The sequence below is a fragment of the Lonchura striata genome, chromosome 3 (assembly GCF_050655825.1).
Source record: "Lonchura striata isolate lonStrDom1 chromosome 3, ASM5065582v1, whole genome shotgun sequence".
Taxonomy (NCBI): domain Eukaryota; kingdom Metazoa; phylum Chordata; class Aves; order Passeriformes; family Estrildidae; genus Lonchura; species Lonchura striata.
In genome coordinates, this window is record NC_140705.1 from 85,274,162 (window position 1) to 85,296,217 (window position 22,056).

At 45.3% G+C, this 22,056-nt stretch overlaps 1 protein-coding gene across 4 annotated transcripts in view; it reads right to left on the bottom strand.

Moving 5' to 3' along the window:
• Positions 1-22,056, bottom strand: part of MDGA1 (MAM domain containing glycosylphosphatidylinositol anchor 1) — a 206,598-nt gene that overhangs the window by 100,073 nt on the left and 84,469 nt on the right. For all 4 annotated transcript variants that reach the window (XR_014953850.1, XM_085575600.1, XM_021550430.3 and 1 more), the window contains exons 9-10: positions 15,414-15,683; positions 11,969-12,120 (exon numbers count right to left, since the gene is read on the bottom strand). Coding sequence is in view for 3 of the 4 variants with exons in the window: in XM_085575600.1 (XP_085431726.1) it covers positions 11,969-12,120; positions 15,414-15,683 (422 nt within the window). In the remaining variant the exon portion in view is untranslated. The remainder of the gene's footprint in view (positions 1-11,968; positions 12,121-15,413; positions 15,684-22,056) is intronic.

The following is a 22,056-nucleotide window of genomic DNA, read 5'->3' on the forward strand; positions in this document are numbered from 1 at the left end:
GGTCTGAAAGGAAGCATGGGGCAATAATCTGGACAAAATAATCTTCAACTGCCTGTGCAGCTGGTGGGCTGCATTCTTCAAGCAACCAGCAGTCAAGGTGGTCTTCAAAGCTTAGTGCCAAGCTGCCCAGTTTCTCAGCACGTGTAGACATCCCTGTTTAGCAAGGGGTCAGGAGAAGGTGAGAATAGCAGAAGGGCACTTCTGACAGGCAATACCACTCAGGGTGTGACAGAGCCTCCCATTTGAACCATTTCAGCCTGTTTGCATAGAGTCTTGGTTTCATTACATAGCTTTGTCCCAGAGGGCTGCAGACACCATCTCTTACCAGATTTCCCCAGTGGCTTCCACTATGATGACCTCATCCAAAATAAGTCCAGCTAAGATATAACTGCTCCCTTCCTAAGGGAGTGTTTCTTAGAAAAAGCAGAAACAATCACACCACTGGCCTCACCATGATGGAACTGGCAGTGTCTATGGCCTTAAACTGGTGACAGCCAGGAAAGATATTCCCAAGGTACTGGAGGGGGCTGAGCTTGTTTATGGCACCGGTAACAGCTCCTGGGATGAACATGGGGGTCTGCAATGCCAAACCTCCTGCTACTTCATCAGACATTCCCTGTTCTCAATTCTTGCCCCAACTGTGCCTCCAAAGCCACAGGATATGTGGCAGAGAGACAACCTCAAAGAGTTTAGAAGCCATGGACTTCTTAAAGTTAAAAAAAAAAGAACTTTTATTACTGAATTTATGTGTGTTGGAGTTTATAGTACCAGAGATTGAAAAAAAATTATCCAGTTCTCCATTTCTGGAGAATGACAGCTCAGCATATAAGTTCCACGGGTAAGAAGGAATTTCTTGGGAAAGAGGAATGAAACATGTTCAGAAACAGGGTCAGGAAAGAGGTGGGGATAGGAAATTTTAGGGAACTCTCTTGAATATGAGGCTCCAATATGTTCCATACTGCTGGAAGAATATGCCATAAATCTGGCCCTTCCTTTCCCCTTTTTCCTATTCACTCTGACACACAACAGTGGATTGAGACTGTGATCCTTGATGTCACCTTGGCACCACAGAGCAGAGCAGAGCAGAGGAAGATGTCTTTGACATTCCTTTTGAACACCATGAATTGTATGCTTGATCTCTCTATTTTGGCAGAGGGATAAACCCCCTTTGCTCCCAGAGTTCAGAGAAGGGCAAAACATGGCTACAATCTAGGACACAGCAGGGGACGTACACTCCTGGCTGACAGGGTCCAGTCCCCTGTCACCAGAGGGGCTACCTCTGCTTATTAATTATGTATGTATCCCATCTTATCTTAAAAGTCTTCCTTTTAGGCCTGCTCCTCCCCTGGACATCTGTTCCAGAGCCTGACTTCCTTAATGTTCTCATTTCTAGACTAAATTTATTCACATGCAGCTTGCACCCAGTTATCTTGTGCCAGTAGTGTCCTTTAGCTTCAGTGGCTCTTTTCCCTCCCTGCTGTTTGACCCCCTGATGATTTACAGACAGGAATCTCATCACCTCTCAGCCTTTGCTTTGCTGGGCTGAGTGGGCTGAGCACTCTGTGACTTCTCTTGTAACACAGTCTCTCACTTTCCAGGATTGACTCTACAATGTTTTTCTGCATGATGATCTCACTTGCTGGAATTCGGTGCCCTGGCCTGCATATAGGATGCATCATCTAGGAGTACATTTGCCCTTTCTCATGCCTACATCTTTTCAGCAGCTCCTTGAAGTCAACTCACTTGCTCACTGCATTCATCTTCCAAAGATGAGCTCCCAGCCTGCAGCACCTGCCTTTGAACTACTGCATTTCATCCCACCAGAACCACTCTCAAATAATTTTCTGTCTTTCAGATCTTGCTTCCAATCCTTCCTAATCCTTCACCAAAGTGGCTTTGTCTCCCAGCCTGGTGTCAGCTGCACAAAATTTCAGGAGCACAATCCTAATAGGGGATTCTGAACTCTGGCTCATATCAGCTGCAGAGAAGATGCCTGCCTACTCTGGAAAAACTATTTGGGTAAATTTTGGGTAGTGAAGAAATTGGTTTGGATATGAAGATAGTCATTGTGATGCTTCTTTATAATCTCTCATCAAACTTTCTCTGCCTTTCACATTAAATTTTCTTTGGTTAGTACTTAGTCACCATCTTGGATGGAAATTATGTCAAGCATTAACCTCAATTAAAGGGTAAGGTAAGTTTAAAGTTGGATTTATTTCATTTTTCTTGCTTGATAACCATTACTTCTAATGGGTTTCCAGAACAAATAATCACATTGCAAGCACAAAGCTGGCATTTCCCAGACAAGCACATTGGTGAACTGAAATTCATACCTATGTTTTTGATCAGGCAAGCACACAGGCTAAAATCCTGGGATTAAGCAAGGATGGATGCCCAAACAAAATCCATTATTCAGTCTGAATGAGGAGTCCTGGAAGCTTTTTGTACTGAACTGTCCTTTATCAGGAGGCCCAGTTTGTCGGCTGATATATTCCCAACTCCCAGAGAGAGAAGCAACTGCAACCTTCAGTGGCTTCTGAGGACAGCTGGAGCCATCAAGGCTGGGAGTCAGTCTCTCTCTCTTCCTCCTGCACAGGCAATCAGCTGCCCATCCTCATTAGATGCCAAGAGCAGCAGTTTATGGCTTCCTAGAGAAGCCAAATTGGTGCTGTCATGAATTACTGTAAGTGCTTGTTCGACACTTTTCAATAATGTCTTTCATTAGGATCTGATCAGAAAGCAATATGTATTTTATTAACATATGTTCCCTGGTCTAAGGAAGAACAGACCTAGCCTTGACTCTGTCAGAGAGGCAGTCAAGCACAAGCCTTAACTGAGCCTCTCTTCTACTGCCTCACAGCCTTATTTTCAACCCTGAGGGCACATGCAGTCCTTCTGTTTCAGACTGGAAGCTCTCTACTCTTATTGCAAGTTCCTACCCTGTACTGACTCTTGACTGTGCACAGCAGAACCTGAAATCACCTCTCTGTCTATTGCATGGGCAGGAGCTGGGTAAGAGACAATATCTCTCATGTTCCTCCACATCTCCCTCTTGAAGAGAACAATAGTTCCAGACTATTTTGAGCCTCACATCTGAAAATCAGCATTGCTCAGTGCCTTACTGGATCCAGCTTTATACCCACCCCTACATTAGTAAGCACAGTCTTCTACCAATTTCCTTGCACTGGACACACTGGCTGCTTGCAGCCAGACCCATGCATGTGTCTATGCACTGTGCTGTCAACACTTCTGGCTCCAAGAAAAAAATGTAATCAGGCTCTGCACAGCCCAAATCTGCCCAGCTGCAGTTAGGTTGAGCTCTGAGCCACTTTGCCTATAATATGGGTGTAACTTCCAAGCAGGACATGCTCCATAAACAGGAGCTTCATTTCTTTGGTTCTCTACACACCCTGGAAGACCCCTCTGTTAGGGCACCTTCACCCTTGAAAACAACTAATAAAGGATGGGGCTGATGCTTCCTGGAGCAGGAATAGCTTTTTTTGTGATTCTAGACTTTCCAGTCTGGTACCTGTAATGAAGGTTTGTAGGTAAGTATCATTCATAAGTATTATTCTTTGTAGACAGCCTCTAGGCTGTCTATAAAGAAGAGGCAGAGGCAGCACAGGATATGCAGGAAGACCCATAAAGCCCTTCATATTGCTCCATGCTGCCCACTTCATTTCCGTATGATCCACAGCTAAACCATCCATCTAGTGCCTACTCCTTCCATCTCACAAAGTCTTATCTCTGATGTGTTCTAGGAAGTGAGAGCCAGGGGAAAAAAGGAACAAAAACATGAACAAAACTGAGATAAGGAAGCAGAAACTAAAGAAAGAAGAGGTAGAAATAGGAAGGGGTGTAGGAAAAGGCACAAAGGTCCACAAAGAAAAGATGGTGAAGCAGTAGGACTGACTACTGAAAATAACAGGTGAGCAGAGTAAACAGGGGGAAGCCACATCACAACCTATCAACAGGGACTTTGAGAAAGACTCAGTAATAGGATGTATCCCTTGAACCACCAAAGGAGTGTGGATAAGAGACGCACAAAAAGGACTGACTTTGATACCTGGCAAGCATTTTTCATTCTGTACTCAGCTTTGAAAATGCAAGCCAAGAGCCTGCTAGATATGAACAAGCACAGTGGTGTGGAAACAACATCTGTGTCCTGCAAAGCTGCTATGAGGGGTCTATTGGTTTGGGGAATCTGATTATATCTTCTCTCACATTTTTCTTGCCCAAAATGAACACTGAACAGTGGCGTTAGCAGCTAGAAAGACATGAGATGTTCCTTCTAGGTGTGTTTTAAAATCCTATGGGCCTTTCCGACAAGATTATTTGAATTGCTTTTCTCAGTCACTGTAACTGTTCTGAACACAGATAAGACTGGGACATGTGCTGGAAATATTCCCTTGTAGTAGGAAAGCTAAACAATATCCTGCTTTCCCCTCTTGCCCAGTTAAGTACTTGAATGGCATTAGGAGCAGTCCTTTCAAAAGTTAATATTAAGACAAAATCTCTCTCATGCACCTTGTAACACTGTCAGCTACCCTGTTTTGGGCAGGTTACCTTACACTTTGGATCTGGCTGAGACAGAGGGAATTTTCCCAATAGAAGCCCTCACAATGCTGTGCTTTATGTGGATAGCTAGTATGAACTTGATAACACACCAGTGTTTTGGCTACACAGCACCAGTGCTGTGTTTTCCCTACAGCACCAGTGCTATCTCTCCAACACTCTCCCCTCTCCAGTAGGCTGGGGTTGGGAAGATCTTGGGAGGGGACGTCATATCCAGGACTGCTGATTCAAATTGACCAAAGGGATATGAAAGTACGACTGTGACATTTGTCTTCCAGAGCAACTGCTACATGTACTGAAGACCTGCTTCCCAAAAAGTAACTGGACATTGTTTGCTGATGGGAAGTAGAGAATAAATTGTTTTCCTTTGCTTCTGCACATGGCCTTAGATATTGGTTATTAAACTGACTTTATCTTGACTCATGTGGTTTTTTCAATCTTATTTTCTCTCCCCCTGTCCTGCTGAGGAGGGGAGAATGACAGAGCAGTTTGGTGGGCAACTGGCATCCAGCCAAGGTCAAACAACTACACTTTACTTACTTTCAATAATCACAGAAGAGAAATGATACCTTAAGACTGAAGCACAATTAATCTGCCACTGTTCATATTACTAATTTTCCCAACTAACTGATTACAAATGACCTGTGGACTAGGGAAAACCAGTTCAGGAAAACCATGTATCATACTGAAGAACAATTTGTGAATGCAAAAAGACAGAATTAATCAAACTAATTCAGTAGTTCATTTGCTAAGATCTCATGGGCAAAGGGAAGAAGTCCCAATTGTGGCATTGGAAACTGTTAGACTACCAAAGGGGGAAACTTTATCCCATGGCTACCAGTCATTCCCACTGAAATTACACCTGATCCACCAGTGCTGGTCAGGCCTGTGCCAAGCTGTCCTGGCCACCCTTGTAGAAAACACTCTGATCCTCTGGCTGACAGAGCCAACAGCAGCAATGGCCAGCCAGACAACTCCACCTGCAGTGAGTAATGGCCAGGGAAAAACTCCCTTCCTTTGTGCTGGTGGAGGCTCTGCTGTTGTTGACTTAGCCAACACAGAGTACAAACGTGAAACGTGGAAAAAGCTCTTTGTTTCCACCCCCACTAAACATTCAGCTATCCTGGGATCTTCCCTTATAACAGAGGTAGAGAAGGCCTTGTTCTAGCAGCATCTTCTGTGACAGATTGCTAGGGACAAAAAGAGAGATGGCTCAATGTGCTATCATCTACAATGACTGATGGTGTGTGCCATTTCCAAACAGCAGAGAGCACAGCTGAGGTAAGATCCTGCTGTCTTCACTCCCACACACCTGTGGCAAAGTCACTGCTTCATTTCCAGGTCCTGCACAGCAATCTTATTAAGCTTCAAGGACTGCTTGTCCACCATTTGTTATTGATCAGCCATCTCTCCTTCCACTGGCATGTGGCTGACACTCAGTCCCAAACCCCTCCTCCTCTGCAGCCTAGAAAGGCAGTGCCTCCTCTCCCCTTTCTTGCTTTCCTTGTCTTTCCATCATGATGGCTGTTCAAACCATCCACCAAGCACACTTCTCACTGGCACGGGCTTATTTCTGCATCCTTTTACTCCTCTTCCTAAGGGACGAATCCTGCCCAGCATCATGTAGGCCACTAACACAACTGAATGCAATGTCTTGAGAACACAGATATAATCTGCCTATTCTCACTGCCTGAACAAAAGTTGAAATAAAAAAAAACAAAACAGCATCAGTAGGGAGATAGGATAGTTAGAGCTAAAAAAACCCAACCTTTTTCCACTACAGAGTATGGTTCTGAAGGTAGATGGAATTGTGTTGATTTGACATCCCATATGACAGCAGCCTGTGATCAAACATCAAACTGGCAGACAAGGTAGACAAAAAAAGAAGAGAGGACTAGAAAAGCTTTCTGACAGATGTGACTTATAAGCCATCCTGTAACAGAAGGTCTGCTTTGAGATTCAGTGCTGGGCAAACACTGTGAAGCCAAGTGACTGGAGTCCCCAGTCCTAACACCAGTGAGAGAGGACCAGCAGAGACTGTATCAAGTGCAATGATGAACAGTAAAGGGGTGTGGTTTGTCACACCCCATGAGTATTTCAGTCTGCACAGCATCTCACATGCAGACAAGGCCACCATGTGCTGCTTCAAGAAAAGCCACTCTCCCTTCCTGGTTGCAGCCAGCTGTGACTGTGATGCTCTAGGTAAAGGGACTCACACATCCCTGTTCCATGTGCCCTGTCTGTGTCCTGCCCTGGACACCGAACTGTCCAATTAAGCACCCTGTCAACTGGAGGATTTTTTTGTGGATGTGGCACCACATTCCCTTTTTCCAGGTGACACCAGGCCAGTGCATCACAGAGCACATTTTATCCAGAGCAGGATGGATACCTCCCTAGCTCACAAGCTTCAACTCTTCTTTAAGCTTTTCATTTTCTAGTAGGAAAACTAGCATAGCCCTGACAGCTTTTTAGCTAAGTCCTAAGTCAGATATCACCTCCTCAGCTCTTGCAGCATCCCCCAGCTGAAAACCTCACTGCAATACTACTGTAAGAATGCACAGGATGGGGCCGGTGGGCCACAGTGCACCATAGAGCTTTGGGATGAGGGCTGTGGACCCAACTTGGTCTGCAGCAGTTGCCATGGCAATGGCAGCATTGTGCTGTGGAGCCAGCAAAATGTCAGAGCCTTTGTAAAGCGAGTTTGGCCACCCTGAACTCTGCCTTGTGCAGAGCTGCCTCCTCACCAAGCCTTTGGTGTCCCATCCTTCTCCACCCCTTGCTCCAAGGTACAGCTCCCGGGCAATCCCCAGATGCTCATTTTCCAATCTTTGCCTGAAGCCATGGTTGCATGTGCAGAAGAAAAGGAATTTTGTTCACCTCCCAGGATACGTGCCTGGGCTGCTGCAAGAGCCACCACTGCCCAAGTACATCCCCTTTCTGAAGTCACAGCCTTTTCTAATCTGAGACCCAAAGGCATTCTCAAGCAAACACTCATGGGAAAGTGTGGGTGGGTGCACTGCTGGTTCATCCTTCCTTTCGTGCAGTACCACCCCTGCTCAGAGCTCAGCAGGGAGAGACTTCCCTGCCCTCAGAGGGGTGGTCGGCTCTGGGAGCCGATGGAGCCTGCAGGCTTCAGTAGACAGACACTGCCAGCTCAGAGGCAGAAATGAAGTGATACAGACCCACTGTCCCTGGGCCTCGGCATAAAACCTCTCCTGCTGTGTTGGGATGGCCATCAGTGGAGTCAACCTTCCACTCTAATCACAGTCATTAAATTCCTGCCAACACCCCTGTCCTATGTCTGTCCCAACAGCTCTGTTATCTGTCACCTCCCCACATGGTATGCAGGCTCCCCACTGCTGCAGCTCTCATTAATGCTGCTCTGGCTGGCTGATGAAGCAAGTGGCAGACGGCTTCCAAGCCAAGATGAGTTTTGTAGACAGCAGGGAATGTTTATCCAACATGGAGAGGATGGAAGTACAAACAAAGAGAGACCATACAATCGGTCAGGCATTGCACAGGGCCAGTCTCATTAGACAGTCTCCGTGACAGGAATTAATCCCAAGTGACAACCCGGGAAGTTAATTTAGCAAATGAGTCTGGGGCCTGGCCCAGTGCAAATTTCAGGGATCTGTCTGGCATGTAGACTCAGCCTGCTCTGAGGAGGGGAAAGGCAGGAATATATTACACTGGCCGAGTTCTGGCCTGAGCCTGTGTATGAGAAGGTACAGAGGAGAGAGCAGCCTCAGGTTGCCTTGAGGGGAACAATGAAGATTAAACTTTCCTACTGCACCAAAAGCTTCTCCTTCCTCTTTCTCTTGCAGCCTCAGGTCACAGATGGGTTCCAGCTCATTAAGTGCACAGTTATTCTGCCACTATCCCCCAAAACCATAACCACCGGCACAGCTTAGATCTTTCTTCCATGATGCAACCTGCTTGCAGTATTAGATGGCTTTTCATTTCTCTTTAATGTTAGAGCAGTGCCCTGGGACGGGTGTAAAATACACAGAGAGAAACAAGCAACTTTAAAGGCTTTTTATTTTTTAAGCAAAGATCTGGTTTGGGGAGGCTGCTTTGAATCTCCAAGCAATGAAAATCATTTTCAGTTTCGAATGCAGTACTTCAGAGCTTTTTCTACACTGCAAGAATACATGGAAGAAAAAAATTTGACCAAACAAGGACCCCAAAAGCCTTGTGGCATCTGCCCACAACCAAACCACCCAAGTCTGTGACTTCATTGAGGTCACTGGCTAATGTGAAGTAAGGTAGTTGGCATTTGGATCCATTGTCTTGCAGCAAAAAAAGGAAAAACCCTCCAAAGATGTCAGGACAGATGGCTGCGAGTCCCCCACTGTTCTTTGTTGGACATGTTTTCCCCTCTGAATTGTCGCTCAGCAATGCCACTGCCTATGCCCACCTGAACGATGCCCTCCAGGAAATTACAGCCTCCTTGCCAAGACATAGAGTAGAGGCTTCACAAGAAGCTTGCTCTAAGTTGGTATCATATGCACTTTCCTGGGTCAGTGACTCCAAGCTGTCAAGGTTGGTTTTAATCATAAGTTAATTCTTATTCTACTGGAACTAGTGTGTCTGTTGTGCCACTCAGCCTGCTCTGCAGCACTGGGAACAATCAGCTCTGATGGAAATGCCTCTGCCCATCTTGCTGGGAACCCCCACACATTGCTTAGGAAACCAAATTCCTCCAGACTGCTTGCAATGCCCCCAGTAATATCCTAGGAAGCTTCTGAACAGGAAGAATTGGAGGAGGCATGGTGCCAGCCAATTAATAAGAGGCACTCTGACTCTCACCCAGCCCCATTTTCAGCAGCTGCAGCAAGCAAATTTAATTCAAGAATTCCCAGGTGCCTTGAAAAGCATCCTGCTACTTGGGGATCTTCATATTACATATGCCAAGAGCTCCTTGAGCAAACCAGGGAGTGTGAAATGAAAACCTGCAAACTAAATTGCAACAACTGGGCATTCCAGGTGGTTACCTTTTAGATTCCAGCTTAGCAAGAGTTAATTCTCCTCTTTTCATCCCCTCTTCCCCCTGACAGCCCCTTACCTACCCAAGACTGCAAGCTACCACATTCACTCATCCTGAAGACCCCTGCCATGGCCACTGAGGCTGCAGAGCTCCCAGGACTGGGGGAGAAATTAAGCTGGCTGGCTGGGTAAGCTTTCCCCAGCTTGATGCTGGCAATAGACCAGTTGTGTCTGGCCATGTGTAAGGCCCGTTTCACCTAAGGAGAATATTCCACTTCAATCCAAGCTCTCTAGGAGGATTTTTGTGCCACCACAGCTAGTGCCTAGAAAGCCAGCATATCCAGGAGTGTGCACAGGCAAACAGCAGCTCCACACTCAGGCAGACAAATCCCCTTTCTTAAGAGCTCTCCAGTCAGTAACACTTTTAGGCTTTTGAGCTTTTCAGTTATATTCACTAAGGCCACTATGTTTTGCAGTCCAACAATGGAACAGAAGGATGCACAGCATAGTCCAGGGGCCCCAGCACAGAACAGAAGGTGCAATAAAGCAGCAGAATCTGCAGGACATGGGAGAGGGTGATGGAGCCAGGGAAGGAGAGAAAGGTCAGAAGGTGTCACAAGGCTGCTTGGAGCCAAGTGAGACATCACAGTGAAAATACTGGGAAGGCAGCACATGAACAGAGGGAAACAGCAGGCTGGATGTGAGAGGGGATGTGATCCTCTGGGACAAGGAAATGAAAAGGGCTCCATAAGACCTCAATATGGCTCATGGAGGTGGAGACCTCACCATGAAATGCAAGTGTTTTCATTGGACAAAAGCCAGGAGGAGGCAATACCATGAAAACCTTTTCCAATGTGTCTTAGTTTCAGCCGGGGCAGGGCTCATTTTTTACAGCAGCATCAAAACAAAGGGTTTCCTTCTTGTGCTTGACAGAAGTGGGAACAAAGCTTCCCTCTCTCCTCGTCTCTCTGCCTTTCCTTATTCAGTCCCAGGCCACCATGATGATGCCTGTAGCCATTTCTAAGAGCTTTCCCATACATATGACTGAGCTACAGCAGGGTCTCAGTATCATGCTCCTCTAAAACACAACACTCAATAGTCACAGCTATGTTGTGATGCTGCAAAATAGTAACAGCAGTAACCAATGGGTTATGAACCAAACTGGGTATGTGTTTAAATTTGCATGGCACACAGGCCCCTCCATGTCGTAACTTAAAGTAGAAAAGTGATTTTCCCTTTTCTTGATCCCTTTTAGTAGGAGCTCAATGAAGGATAGAACCAAGATTACTTTTAGACACTGTACAAAAAGGAAAAAAACTCAATGTATTGGAGAAAGATAAAACCCACACATTTGTTCATTGAGTTGCAGTGCTGATAATAGCAAAACTTGGCTCAGAGGGAAGATCTACTCTGACAAACTGCCTTCATTATTAGAGGCTCCCCCAGGTCCTGTATTATTATTAAGTACTGACAATGTGCTCCATACGGTGTGAGTAACAAACAAAGGCTGTCCAACCCCAGAGAGCTCACAATCAAATGGAGACATAAAACTGGAACCTACTGTGCAGAACTAGAGGAAAGAGACACTTGAATCTTTTTAATTATTTTGTTTTCTATCTACAGTAAACAAAATTTTCCTTGAAAAATTCATTTGCTTCTCAGCCACCACTGAATGACACGAACCAAGTTTATGTGTCCCCATTTTTCAAAAAATGTTGAATGCGGGTGTTTTGCTGGGCGTGGATGAAAGCACCTTGCAATCCTGCTAAGATAATGTGCTCTTTAAAAACATCAAACTCTTTTCCCTAACCTTCTGCAACCAGTGATGTCTTCAGATTTCACTCAGTTCTCTACCCCCAGCCCCCAGCCCCCAGTATGATTTTTCCTTCAAACTCACAAACCTTGAAACCCACTTCACTTCACCTGCAGAGTTCATACAGTCCAAATAGCTTAGTTAGTGTGATAGGATGAAAGCCCTTCTGCAACACAAACAGACATCGACTTTTTCCTTCAGTTCCTGCCTGGAGAGCTCTTCAGCTTATTCCCTTTTTTCATACGAGTGAGGAGGATGGAATTCCACTCGTTTGAATCTTTGGCCTACAAAATCTACACCACCAACTACTGACTATAAGGCATTGTTCTCACTAAAACCCCATTCCAAACACTGAGCATGAACAGCCCAATGGGGGCTGCAGGGCTTTGAAAGACCTTGACTGTACCCAGCCCCAGAGCCCCAAAGTGAACACCGAGTTGTGCACTTGGCCTGTCTCTTCCATTCAGTGGGGAAAGTGCAAGAGCCTCAGGATCTGCCAATTTCATCACTTGCAGCTCTTAATCAGCAAGGAAACATTGATGTAATTGCCTCTTGAAAGGCCATATGCTGGGGCTCCAGGAGAGCAGACCTTACCTGCCGGACTTCCAGGCGGTACTTAAGGATGGGATCCACAGCATCAGGCTCCTTCTGGGTCCACTGCAAGATGTAAGAGTAATTCTTGGATTGCTTCTGGCTCAAGGTGGGGCTGGGAGTGTCATAGTAAAACTCTGGGCTATAAGCTTTTGCTGGAGGGGAAAAAAAGAAGAAAGAGGGAGGAAAGTAAAAGAATGGGATCAAGTGGAACAAAAATTACAAAGAGACGTGGTGAGAGTAGAAGAGCTCCATTCACCCAGTTTATCGACCTGCCTCTAACAAAATGGACAACTTTACTTTGCACAAATGTGCCACTATTTTCTGTGAATCACTACTTCTTTCACAGCCTAAATTGTTGGGAGGATTAGCAGCCCTGCAACACCAGTGAGACATAACCAGCATCTGAGAAGGTGGGAACAACTTCAGTTCTCAGACTGGAACCAGCTCTAATCTTTTCTCTCTTGCTTTGTAGTTTAGATTGAAGTAACAGCTTTAAACTGGCATTTCTCCTGTTTCATCTGCTGCTTTACAGAGACTCCTGCTAACAAACCATAAGGAAAGATCATTTGGCCAGTAGGTCATAGGAGAAGTGTTATTTATCACACAGAGACCACGGCACTAAAAAGGAGACCTTTCTCCTTCTGCATCTCCCCTGCCTTGGCAACACAGTGCTCCAGCCTCTTTGTAACGCAACAGTCAACTCGGCAGCAAAGAGGACACTGACCTCAGCCCGGGTAAAAGCAGTGGGAGCTTTGGCAGGGGTGGAGATGTCTTTTTCAAACCCACATCTCTCCTTAAAAACAAAGTGCAGCAGGAGAAGGGAAATACAGAAGGGAAAAATGTACTAGAGAAAATGAACAGTTCAGAGAACAAGGGATTAACTTTCATTTCCCCAGCAGTTTCTGTCCTGAATCACGACCAACAGAATTTAAAGGCTCCTGCCATGCAGCCCAGCAGCTGGAGGACTAATGCACAGGGAGCACAGGCAACGAGGTCTTACCCACAACTTGTTTTGCTCTATTTGAAATTATGATCATTTCACCCACTGAACTTCAATTTTTGGCAAGTTCTGTCCTAAGCTAGGCAGGAGTTGGACCTGAATGAAAGCTCAAGAGTTCAGGTCCAGTCTGAACCAGCAGATACCAGAAAGATGCCTGGCCAGCAAGGGATGCTGGAGAGCAGGAATAAACACCATCTCCTCAGGATGTCTTCTGCACCTTTCCACTTGAATCACCAGCCCTGCCATTCTGTGTGGTTATAATTAGGCTTGACAGGATTCAATGTTTATTTTTTATGAACTCAAATGTATAATATTGATATTTATTTCCAAGTCCTTTTTCTCTTACTATTTTTATTGACTTAAATTTTAGCATGAGCAAGAAGTTCAGAACCACCTCGAGACTAATTGCTGCTTATTCAACTTGTATTGACTATGGAAGTTAAGCTTTATAATGGATTTCAAAATAAAATCAGAACTCATGATAATCATCATCTTGCATTATATCAATGCATTATTAATTGAGTCCAAGATAGAAGCTAGAAAAAACAAGTGCTTTTTGATAGAAATGCTGCATATCAAAAAACTTTCAGAACTTCCTTCTGGAAGCTTTTACTACTGCTGGAAAGTTCTGTCTTTTGCTTTCAGCTGATGGGAAGAGCTGAAGATTATCCCTGTCTCTCTTTCACCTTATGGCTATTGAGGGAGCAGGTGATGAACAGGATGGGCTGCCCTGATAACTTCCTCAAGAAGAATGGGTTGGATGTTTCACTATCCTTCCAAAACATTTTGGAAAGCTAATCACTCATTCATAGAAGAAAATGATCCAATCCTGGTCAGATACATGTACTGTATTTTCAGTGCACCTGAACAGCCCATAGTCAAAAATTAGTCACTTTCTGTTGTATAAGAAGGTTTATGGTATTTTTTTCCACAGTGAAGAAGCAGGGAAAAAAAAAAAAAATACCATGCCACTTTCTCTGCTCAGATAGGAAGGCTGTGGCTGATGGGAATTAAAACTCCAGCAATCCTGAGTCCAAGTAGAGCAGTCAAGTCACAGGAATATTTTTCAGGTTGCTCTAGAGGCTCAGAAGGTCTAATTAATTTGTAACTGTCCAGGACACAGGCAGAGATGTCTGGAGTTGAACAGCTACAATCAGTGTCTTGGAAAAGGAGAAGGGATGCAGGAAAAATAAAGGCTTGCTGCTTTCCTGATCAGTGCTCTCTAGGCATGAATCCTACTTTCTGCTGAGGGGATCTTATCTCAGGCACAGCATGGCACACCAGGTGCCAATATATATTTGTTGCTGCCACCAGCAAGAAATTTCGGGGAGCATTCCCAGGCTTGACAGGGATGCAGTTTTCTGTGATGGCTCATAGAGGGATATGGTTTGCTATCACTTAATGATGTGAGAGTTACAAGCATATGAAAAGGGTAGAGAGGGTAAAGAGGGCCAAAGCTTTCAAGCAAAATTCACTGCAAGACAGAAGCCAGGAAATCTCAAGGGGTGAGACAAGGTCTTGAAAAGGGACCCAAATAGTAGAAGTAGTTTGGGTTCCCCCATTTCTGTAAGCATCCCAGAGTTACAGCATACTTGAGCTTTCCCAAAACCTAGGAAAGGCCTGCTTCAAAATCAGGTCTCTCTGGATGTTACTCATTCTCATTTTTTTAAATCCAGGCTTGAAAACTATTACAAATTGGCCCTGGACTCAAACCTGGACTGAAATTATTGCTTATTAAGGCAACTTCATGGGGAAGCTTTTCCTGAAAATTGTGCCCAAGTCAGTTCTGGGGTCATGGGAAAAGCAGATTTAATGATCAGCTGGAGAAGCCAGGTCAGATGTGCACTTTTAGATGCAATAAGTCTGCCATTCCTCTGTGCAGTTGCAGGTGCTGCAGAGAAGGCCTGTTACAGTGGATAATGGATTCAAATAAAACTGTGAGCAGCAAATCGTGTACTAGCAACCATTCCCAGCTCATGTTTTTTCTAGAAAGCGCTGTGAGACAGACAGACAGGAGTCATAGAGGAGGCACAGGAATACATAACACAGTTTTTCTTTCTTTATACATTTGCTTTTAAAGAGGAAATCACACGTTTTGGATCCTGTTGGAGGGATGTACAGAGCTTTTCACTTCCCCTTGGTCAATACTTATTGATGATACAGGTTGTCCAATCTTGAAAGCTGATTGTGGCCTTGAGTTTAAGTCCTGCAAGTGGTCAAACACTGCTAAAATCTAACAGGGGCTAGTACTTAGCCAGCTCCACCTCCATCTGCCTGAACGATGGAGACAGATCTCCCTGCTGGCTTATGGAAAATTATTCCTCCTGAACATAGTGCTGGGCATAGAAGAAACAATAGAGGCACTGTAGTGGCACCAGTTTATGAGGAGCAAGCTTCCCATGACCCCATCCAACAGCTTGCTCTGATGTGCATTCTGTGACTTACCAGACACCTGGAAGAGGCAGGTGGAGACCCCTACGTCGTTGGAAATGCTGCACTCGTAGCTGCCACTGGTCTCCCGGCTGACGCTGTCCACCTTGAGCTCTGAGTAGTCCTGCTGCTCTGCCAGGGGCTGTGCCAGGAGGCTCCCGTTGAAGCGCCAGATGGAGGTGGCCACCTTCATGGGACTGCCCTTGAGCATGGTGCAGCGCAGGGTGACGCTGTGCCCCGTGCCCTGCCGCACATCCTGGAAGGCTGGCTCCACCACGGGGGGGACTGGAGACCCAACAGAGCAACAGACAGGGATGCCATCAGGGAGCAGCTTCCTCACCCAGCATGGTCACCCCGACCACCTCTGACAAGACAGGTACCTATGATTTCCAAGGGGTTGAAGCCAGGATCCAATCACACCAAAAGCAACAGTCGTCTGACATTTACTTCTGACTGGGCTGGGGCCACATTCTACCTCTCTCCCACTTTTATGAGGTAGGCATAACCTTTAGCGAGCACTCATACCACACTGAGCACTGCTTGGAGGAGCTACCAAGCTCTGCTCTCTCATGTGAGAAGTGCAACACCAGCAGCTGTATCACAGCTTGGATTCAATCCTCAGATCTAATCAGAATGACCGGTCCTATTACATAGCATAAAATCCACTCCCTGAACAGGCAGGTAAGTTCCCAAGTAGTCATTTCTTCTTGTCAATGTTTGACAGGGTTATCAAGAACACCGTGTTTAGATGGAGGGATCTGCACTGGCTCTCCCCACAGACCTGAAAGGGTTTTGGAGGGCCCCTCCCAAATACATCAATACAACACATCACATCACAGAATGACTACAGGGACTCTGGGTCCTATTTTTATCTCTAGCAACAATTCCCTGATGTTGGGAGGTGAGTCACATCTATCCATGTCAGCATCTCTGCCAGTAGTGTGAGAATGGGAATGGTGATGTGTGCTCACCTCCTTAGCAAAGGGAGACTGCTTTTTGCAGTTCTTTAGCACTTGTAAAAATGTATGGGAACCTCATGATTTGGGCATGGTTGAGGCACAGCAAGGAGAAAGTCAGATTGGTACTGTTTGGTACTCCTTATTTAATGCAATGAAAGAGGACTTAAATCCCCACTGTCTCTGATAGACATGTTTCACTTGCAATAAATTCTTAATTAAAACATTACAGTGTGGGGATAAACAGAAGCTTTCCATCTAAAATGAGAAAAGCTTCCTGAACACAAAACAGCAGTTAGCCTGAATGTAAGAGGGAGAACTGATTTATAGCAGTTTCAGCACAATCACAACTGACCTTCTCCAGGTTCAAAGCAAGTGCTCTTCCACAGTTTCCATGCCCTACAGATCAACAGATCATCTGCCTCCTCTGAAGGTCCATAGAGTTGCCAAGCACAACCAGGCCCAAAACCCTGCAGCACCCAGCATCTGCAGTGCCACAGGCACAGGTCTACCAACAACCATGGGTCACTCTGCATCCCTGCTGCCCTGAACAGAGCTATGCTGGGAAGGGCTTCGGCACACCATTCTCCTCCCATAGCCTGACTCCAGCAAGACCAAACAGCTCTGTGACACTAGTGACATCTCTATCTTCACCACAGATGAAGGTGCTGCATGCACTGTCCCATATGTGGGCATGCAGTGTCCCATCTCCAGGAGGCACAAATGAATCTGTGGGTATCCTGTGTAAAATCATCCCAATCATCCACTCCACTTGGCAGCCTTTGTTTGATGTGGCTGATTATTTTCAAGGTACCTTGTTCTCTAAGTCTTTGGGCCCTTTGCTGCACTTAGGTGGAGTGAAAGCAGCCCTTGCCTGAACTGAGGCTGCCGTGCTGAGTGGCATGGTCATTTCATTATGGATGGCTTTCCTGGGGATGTGTCTCTGCGAGTGCTTCAAGTGCTGACTTGCCTTTGGCTCACACGTCTCCCACCTCACAGTGAGAATAATGTGAGAAGTTGTTTGATTAGACCTAGTGCCATGCGTGTACCATCTCCATCCCTAGCTGCTATCACATTTCTTCAGTCACATCTGATCCTTAATTGAAGCCAGTGGGGTCTCACATTATAATCTAGGCCATCTGGTGATATAGGGAAAAGAAAGAGAAAAAGGGGAGAGAAGAAAAACAGAAAGCTCGAAAATATGGCACAGCCACTTCAGATATACTCAGAGCAGTCTGTTTCCTGAGAAGGAGAGAGAGGAGTCTGAAAGCAGCTTCCCTCACTGAATCTAACTGTGCCAGGTATGGGGCTGGGACAGAGGAAAAGGTCTGAAACTGGACCAAGTGCCACCAGCAAGGACATGTGCTGCAAGGAAACTGCTCTCCTGGGCCCCACTGCAGGAGCATCTGGGGCTAGTAAAGGGTCACAGAGGAACAGGGCTAGGATGTTCCAGAGGCTTCCTTAGGTCACTGGAAGAGTAGGGCAGCCAAGGATGCAGAAGGTATTTAATATTCTTCAGCTGAAAAATGTGATTTACTTGATTTGCACTGGAACAGGCTCCAGGGCTATGTTACTATCTTGCAAAGGGAATGTTTAAAAGTGTATATCAATTAAAAATTGATTGTATTTTCTCCTCTTGTCTCTGACACTAGAAAACACCCAATGAGTATTAACTCTGTAGGTAGTCCTGGAGCTCCTGGGTTTTCTGGAGAGAGAAGCATGTTATCCCATCACTAAAAAGGATAGAGAACTGCACCAGGGTCAGTTATTCCCCAAGGTTCCCAATGGATATGAAAACAAAGGAAGGTCAACAGCAATTACAAAGCCAGACATCAGCTCTGGCCTCCAATGCCTACTGGGGAGTTCACACTTGTTCAAGGGATTACACACAAAAGGCAGACTCACCACAAAGGCAGGGATTCAGACCTCACCACTAACAACACAGCTTTTTTGCTTCTGTTCTTTCTCTCTGGCTTAAAGGCAAAAGAAAGCTTGTTGAAATGAGCTGGTGCTGCTGCTTCCCAGAACTAGGAACTGAACAGCTCCAGCACACCTGACATGGGGGCTGTCTTGGAGGAGAGACCTGTGATATAAGCCCTGCACTTAGACCTTTAGGGAGCTGCAAAAAGGATAATGATTTTCATGGTGCTTCTTACACTGACAGGGAAGCACCTTTTCTGCTTGCTATAAGGAAGTTGTGTTTGGCTATTCTGGCTTTCTATGCTGCTACAATGCTCTTTAAGTTTTTAGCCCAGTTCCAAAGGTGAATTTTTAGCACAGTTCCAAAGGCTCCTCAAATGCCTTCCTGTATCTCCCTTGAAATCCAGCACCTGTATCAGAAGTGCTCTTTTAAGCAGCCTCCACATTGCAGGCAGCAAGTTGCTAGGCTTCCAGAAGGTAAAAAAACCTCTGTGCACATAGAGAGCTTCAGGATACGCTGGCAAGAAACACAGCAAACAAATCCAGACAATTACTGTTCTCTCTCAGCACACAGCTTAACTCTAGAAGAGCTTGCTGGCACCAGCAGTGATAGAAGGGCTAAAGAGGCAGTGTTGAAGTGAGGGCCCTCCACCAACCTTGTTAAGATGCCACTGCTTCACAACACAAGGCAGGGCAGTCTGCCTTTGCAGCAGAATTAGCTAGTTAGGAGCAATTCCAATGAGCCAAACACAGGCAACCTACTCCAGTGTGCCAGGCACCCTAAAGAAAAGCTGAGCTGCAGGCAGCTCCTTGCTGTGAGCCAGAGCAGATGCCCTGCACCAAAGGGCTGGTAAGCTACCATTGTTCACAGTGATGAAGGGCAGTGGTAAGGGAAGAACAACAGTGAAATGTCAAGCACCAAGGAGTGTTGCTTTGTGTCCCAATAACCTCTTGTTCTCTTAGTTTTACTGGAAATAACCAGAATGGAGATGCTTATCCTGCTAGGTGAGTGAGAAGAGCCTTCTCACAGTTTAGCATTATGGTCTGCTTGGTTTAAGTCTGTTTCACTTTTAGCCTTGAGAAAGGGTAAAACTAAACGAGAACTTTTCATTACAAGAGCTGAAGACCTCAGTGGAGAGACCACAGTCTCTCTTTCACTGCCATTGTGCTGTCCTGCTTGGGCAGAGCTCAGCAAGTGTTACTTGGCCCTTGCAATGCTGTCAGATTGCTGCAGGTTCCCATCAAATTCAGATGCCTCGAGAAGGCAAAGATGTTTCTTTCACCAGTGATGAAGCCAGGATAGCAGAGATGCACTTTGAAGCTTTTTGTTCATGGGATAAATACAGGAAAAAAACCAATTTCCCTAAATTAGAAACTGGCAATGTTGTCATGAGGCTGCTCAATCCAGTATGGATGAAAGGCAAAGAAAGGATCCTGTTGAAGTGGACTCATGCACAGAAATCAGTGACAAGCTTAAAGACAAGCCAAGATCTGCAAAACAGGGGAACATTGTGTGAACAGACCTCACACAAATTGTTCAGGCAATAATTGAGAATCCTAGACATCACAGAACAGCACTACTATGCAAGACACATGCCCACTGCAATTTGGTAACAGTGAATAGCATAACCTGATAAAATCTCAAATGCTGGCATGTTTTTGAAAGGTTGTCAGAGCTAGGGAGCTCTCTCATAATCTGCTTTCTGACTCACAAGCAGCCTTGTCCTCCATGTAGCCATGTACAGCTGACAACAGCCATCTCTGTGGGTGGTGAGCTGCCAGCATTGTACTGCTAGTGTGTGCAGCTGCCATGGACTGCTACATTCTTATTTTGCTATAAGAATTTACTTCCCACAACACTTCCTCTGCTGCAGAGAGCACCCAGCAAAGCAATGTCATGGAGAAAAGGAGAGACATGAAGAGAAAGAGGCTCTAATCAAGGTCACACACACAGACATCAGACAAAAGCAGTGCAGGAGTCCTTCATCCTCACCTTCACTATATTTTCCATATTGGGACCCATATCCTGGTACTTCCATTCAGCCCGGTCTTCCTTTTCTGTGACAAACACATCTCCTCTATCCTCCAGAACCAGTCTTTAAATTTTTATTTAAATCTACACAGTGCAGTACGTGACACAAGTGATGAAAATAGCAAGCTGTGCTAGATTAGAAAGCTGCTTAATTTCAGCAGCTCTCATCCCACACTACCGACTGACTACCTCAAAGCTTAGCCATGCATCATAGCACCAGTGGGACTCCTGACTTTTGTCTTCACCATATCTCTTGGTGAGACCCAACTGACCAACCATTTGTAGGATTGACATTGCAAACAACACACAGATAATCTGTCATGAAAGACTGCACATAGTGGTTAGTTACAATTCTTAGCTGTGTCTCATTACCTGAAGAAGCTAATGACAACTGGAAGTAATTTCTTTCTCTAGAAAGCAAATCAGCACAGACAGCTATTTGGACCTTATGAGACCTATATGTTTCTATCCAGCACCCACTTAATTTCTTCCAGGTATCCTTTTGCAGACTGCTGTATGCAGTCTTCCCTAATCTTCTCTAGATAACCAAAGTAACCTCAGCAAAGGATGCCTCCCTTTTCCAACCCCCAGCCCCATAACCTGGCACCAAGGTTATGGATATAAAGATATCACAGACAGCAAAGCTACTGCAACCCTTGTCTCACAGCAGGAAGAAAACTCCATGGTTTCAGCTCCAGGAGAGACAGGAACTCTACCTGAACAAGAAGGAAGCTCTTTCATTGTCACAAGGCTGGGAAATCACAGCTGAGCAATTCTGTTCCTTGCAACTGCACCTACACCCCACACACTAGGAGCACACATCAGGCATCAACAGTTTTCCATGTGGAGACAAATATCCAACCCATATTTACAAGCCCAGTCTCATATGCTTGTTTGCTATATAATTGAGTAGTTAGAAGGGAGATCCAGGAAGGCTTGCTGAGCCTGTTTCAGCTAAAAGCCAAATCTCATTCTTTTATCTTATATGACTTTTGCCTTTGCACTTCAGTGTCTCCATGTATGAAGAGATAAAATGTGTGGTTTTTGCACAGTGCTTGAAAGCCAAGTTGCAAATATTGTTATTTCAAAGAAAATAAATGTGTTTTAGTAAATTTTCTACTAGACAAGGGAGTGCAGGGTCTGGAGAGGCAGGGCTCAGAGAATGCTTAGTTCTGTGCTAGTTGACTGCTTTTAAAAGAAGAAGAGCAAATAAAATGTATTCACTACCAGCTTTTCTGCTTTCCTCTTCCCTGAACTTTCCAAGCCAATTAGCTCAAACAGTCTTCACCTGTTAATAAAGAGGGATTTACTAAAGGATTTCCTCTTCTGCATGATGAACTGTGTTGATTAATGCATGAGACCCCTTGCTTGCTTTACAGAGTGCTTTGGAGAAAGTCCATACTGGATGGGAATTTCCAGACCTCACAGATATGCCTCTTCAAAAAAAGATCTGTCCCAGGCATGCTGGAATTCCACTCAGACTCACTGCCCAATTAATTCACACTAACAAGACACTACAAAGACAAGTATTCTTCTGCAGTGTAAAGCTACCTCATTCCCATGCCTCACTTACCTTCTAGCATCTCATTTTAAAACGGTTCACTCCCCTAACTGAAAAAGACAAGTAGAAAAAGGTGCTGCATGTACAGAAAGCACATACACATTTATATGTGAAATGCATTCTGCTAAGCCTTCCCCCACCCATACACCACACAATCAGCCAAGTTATTCATTGGGGAAATATAGAGGA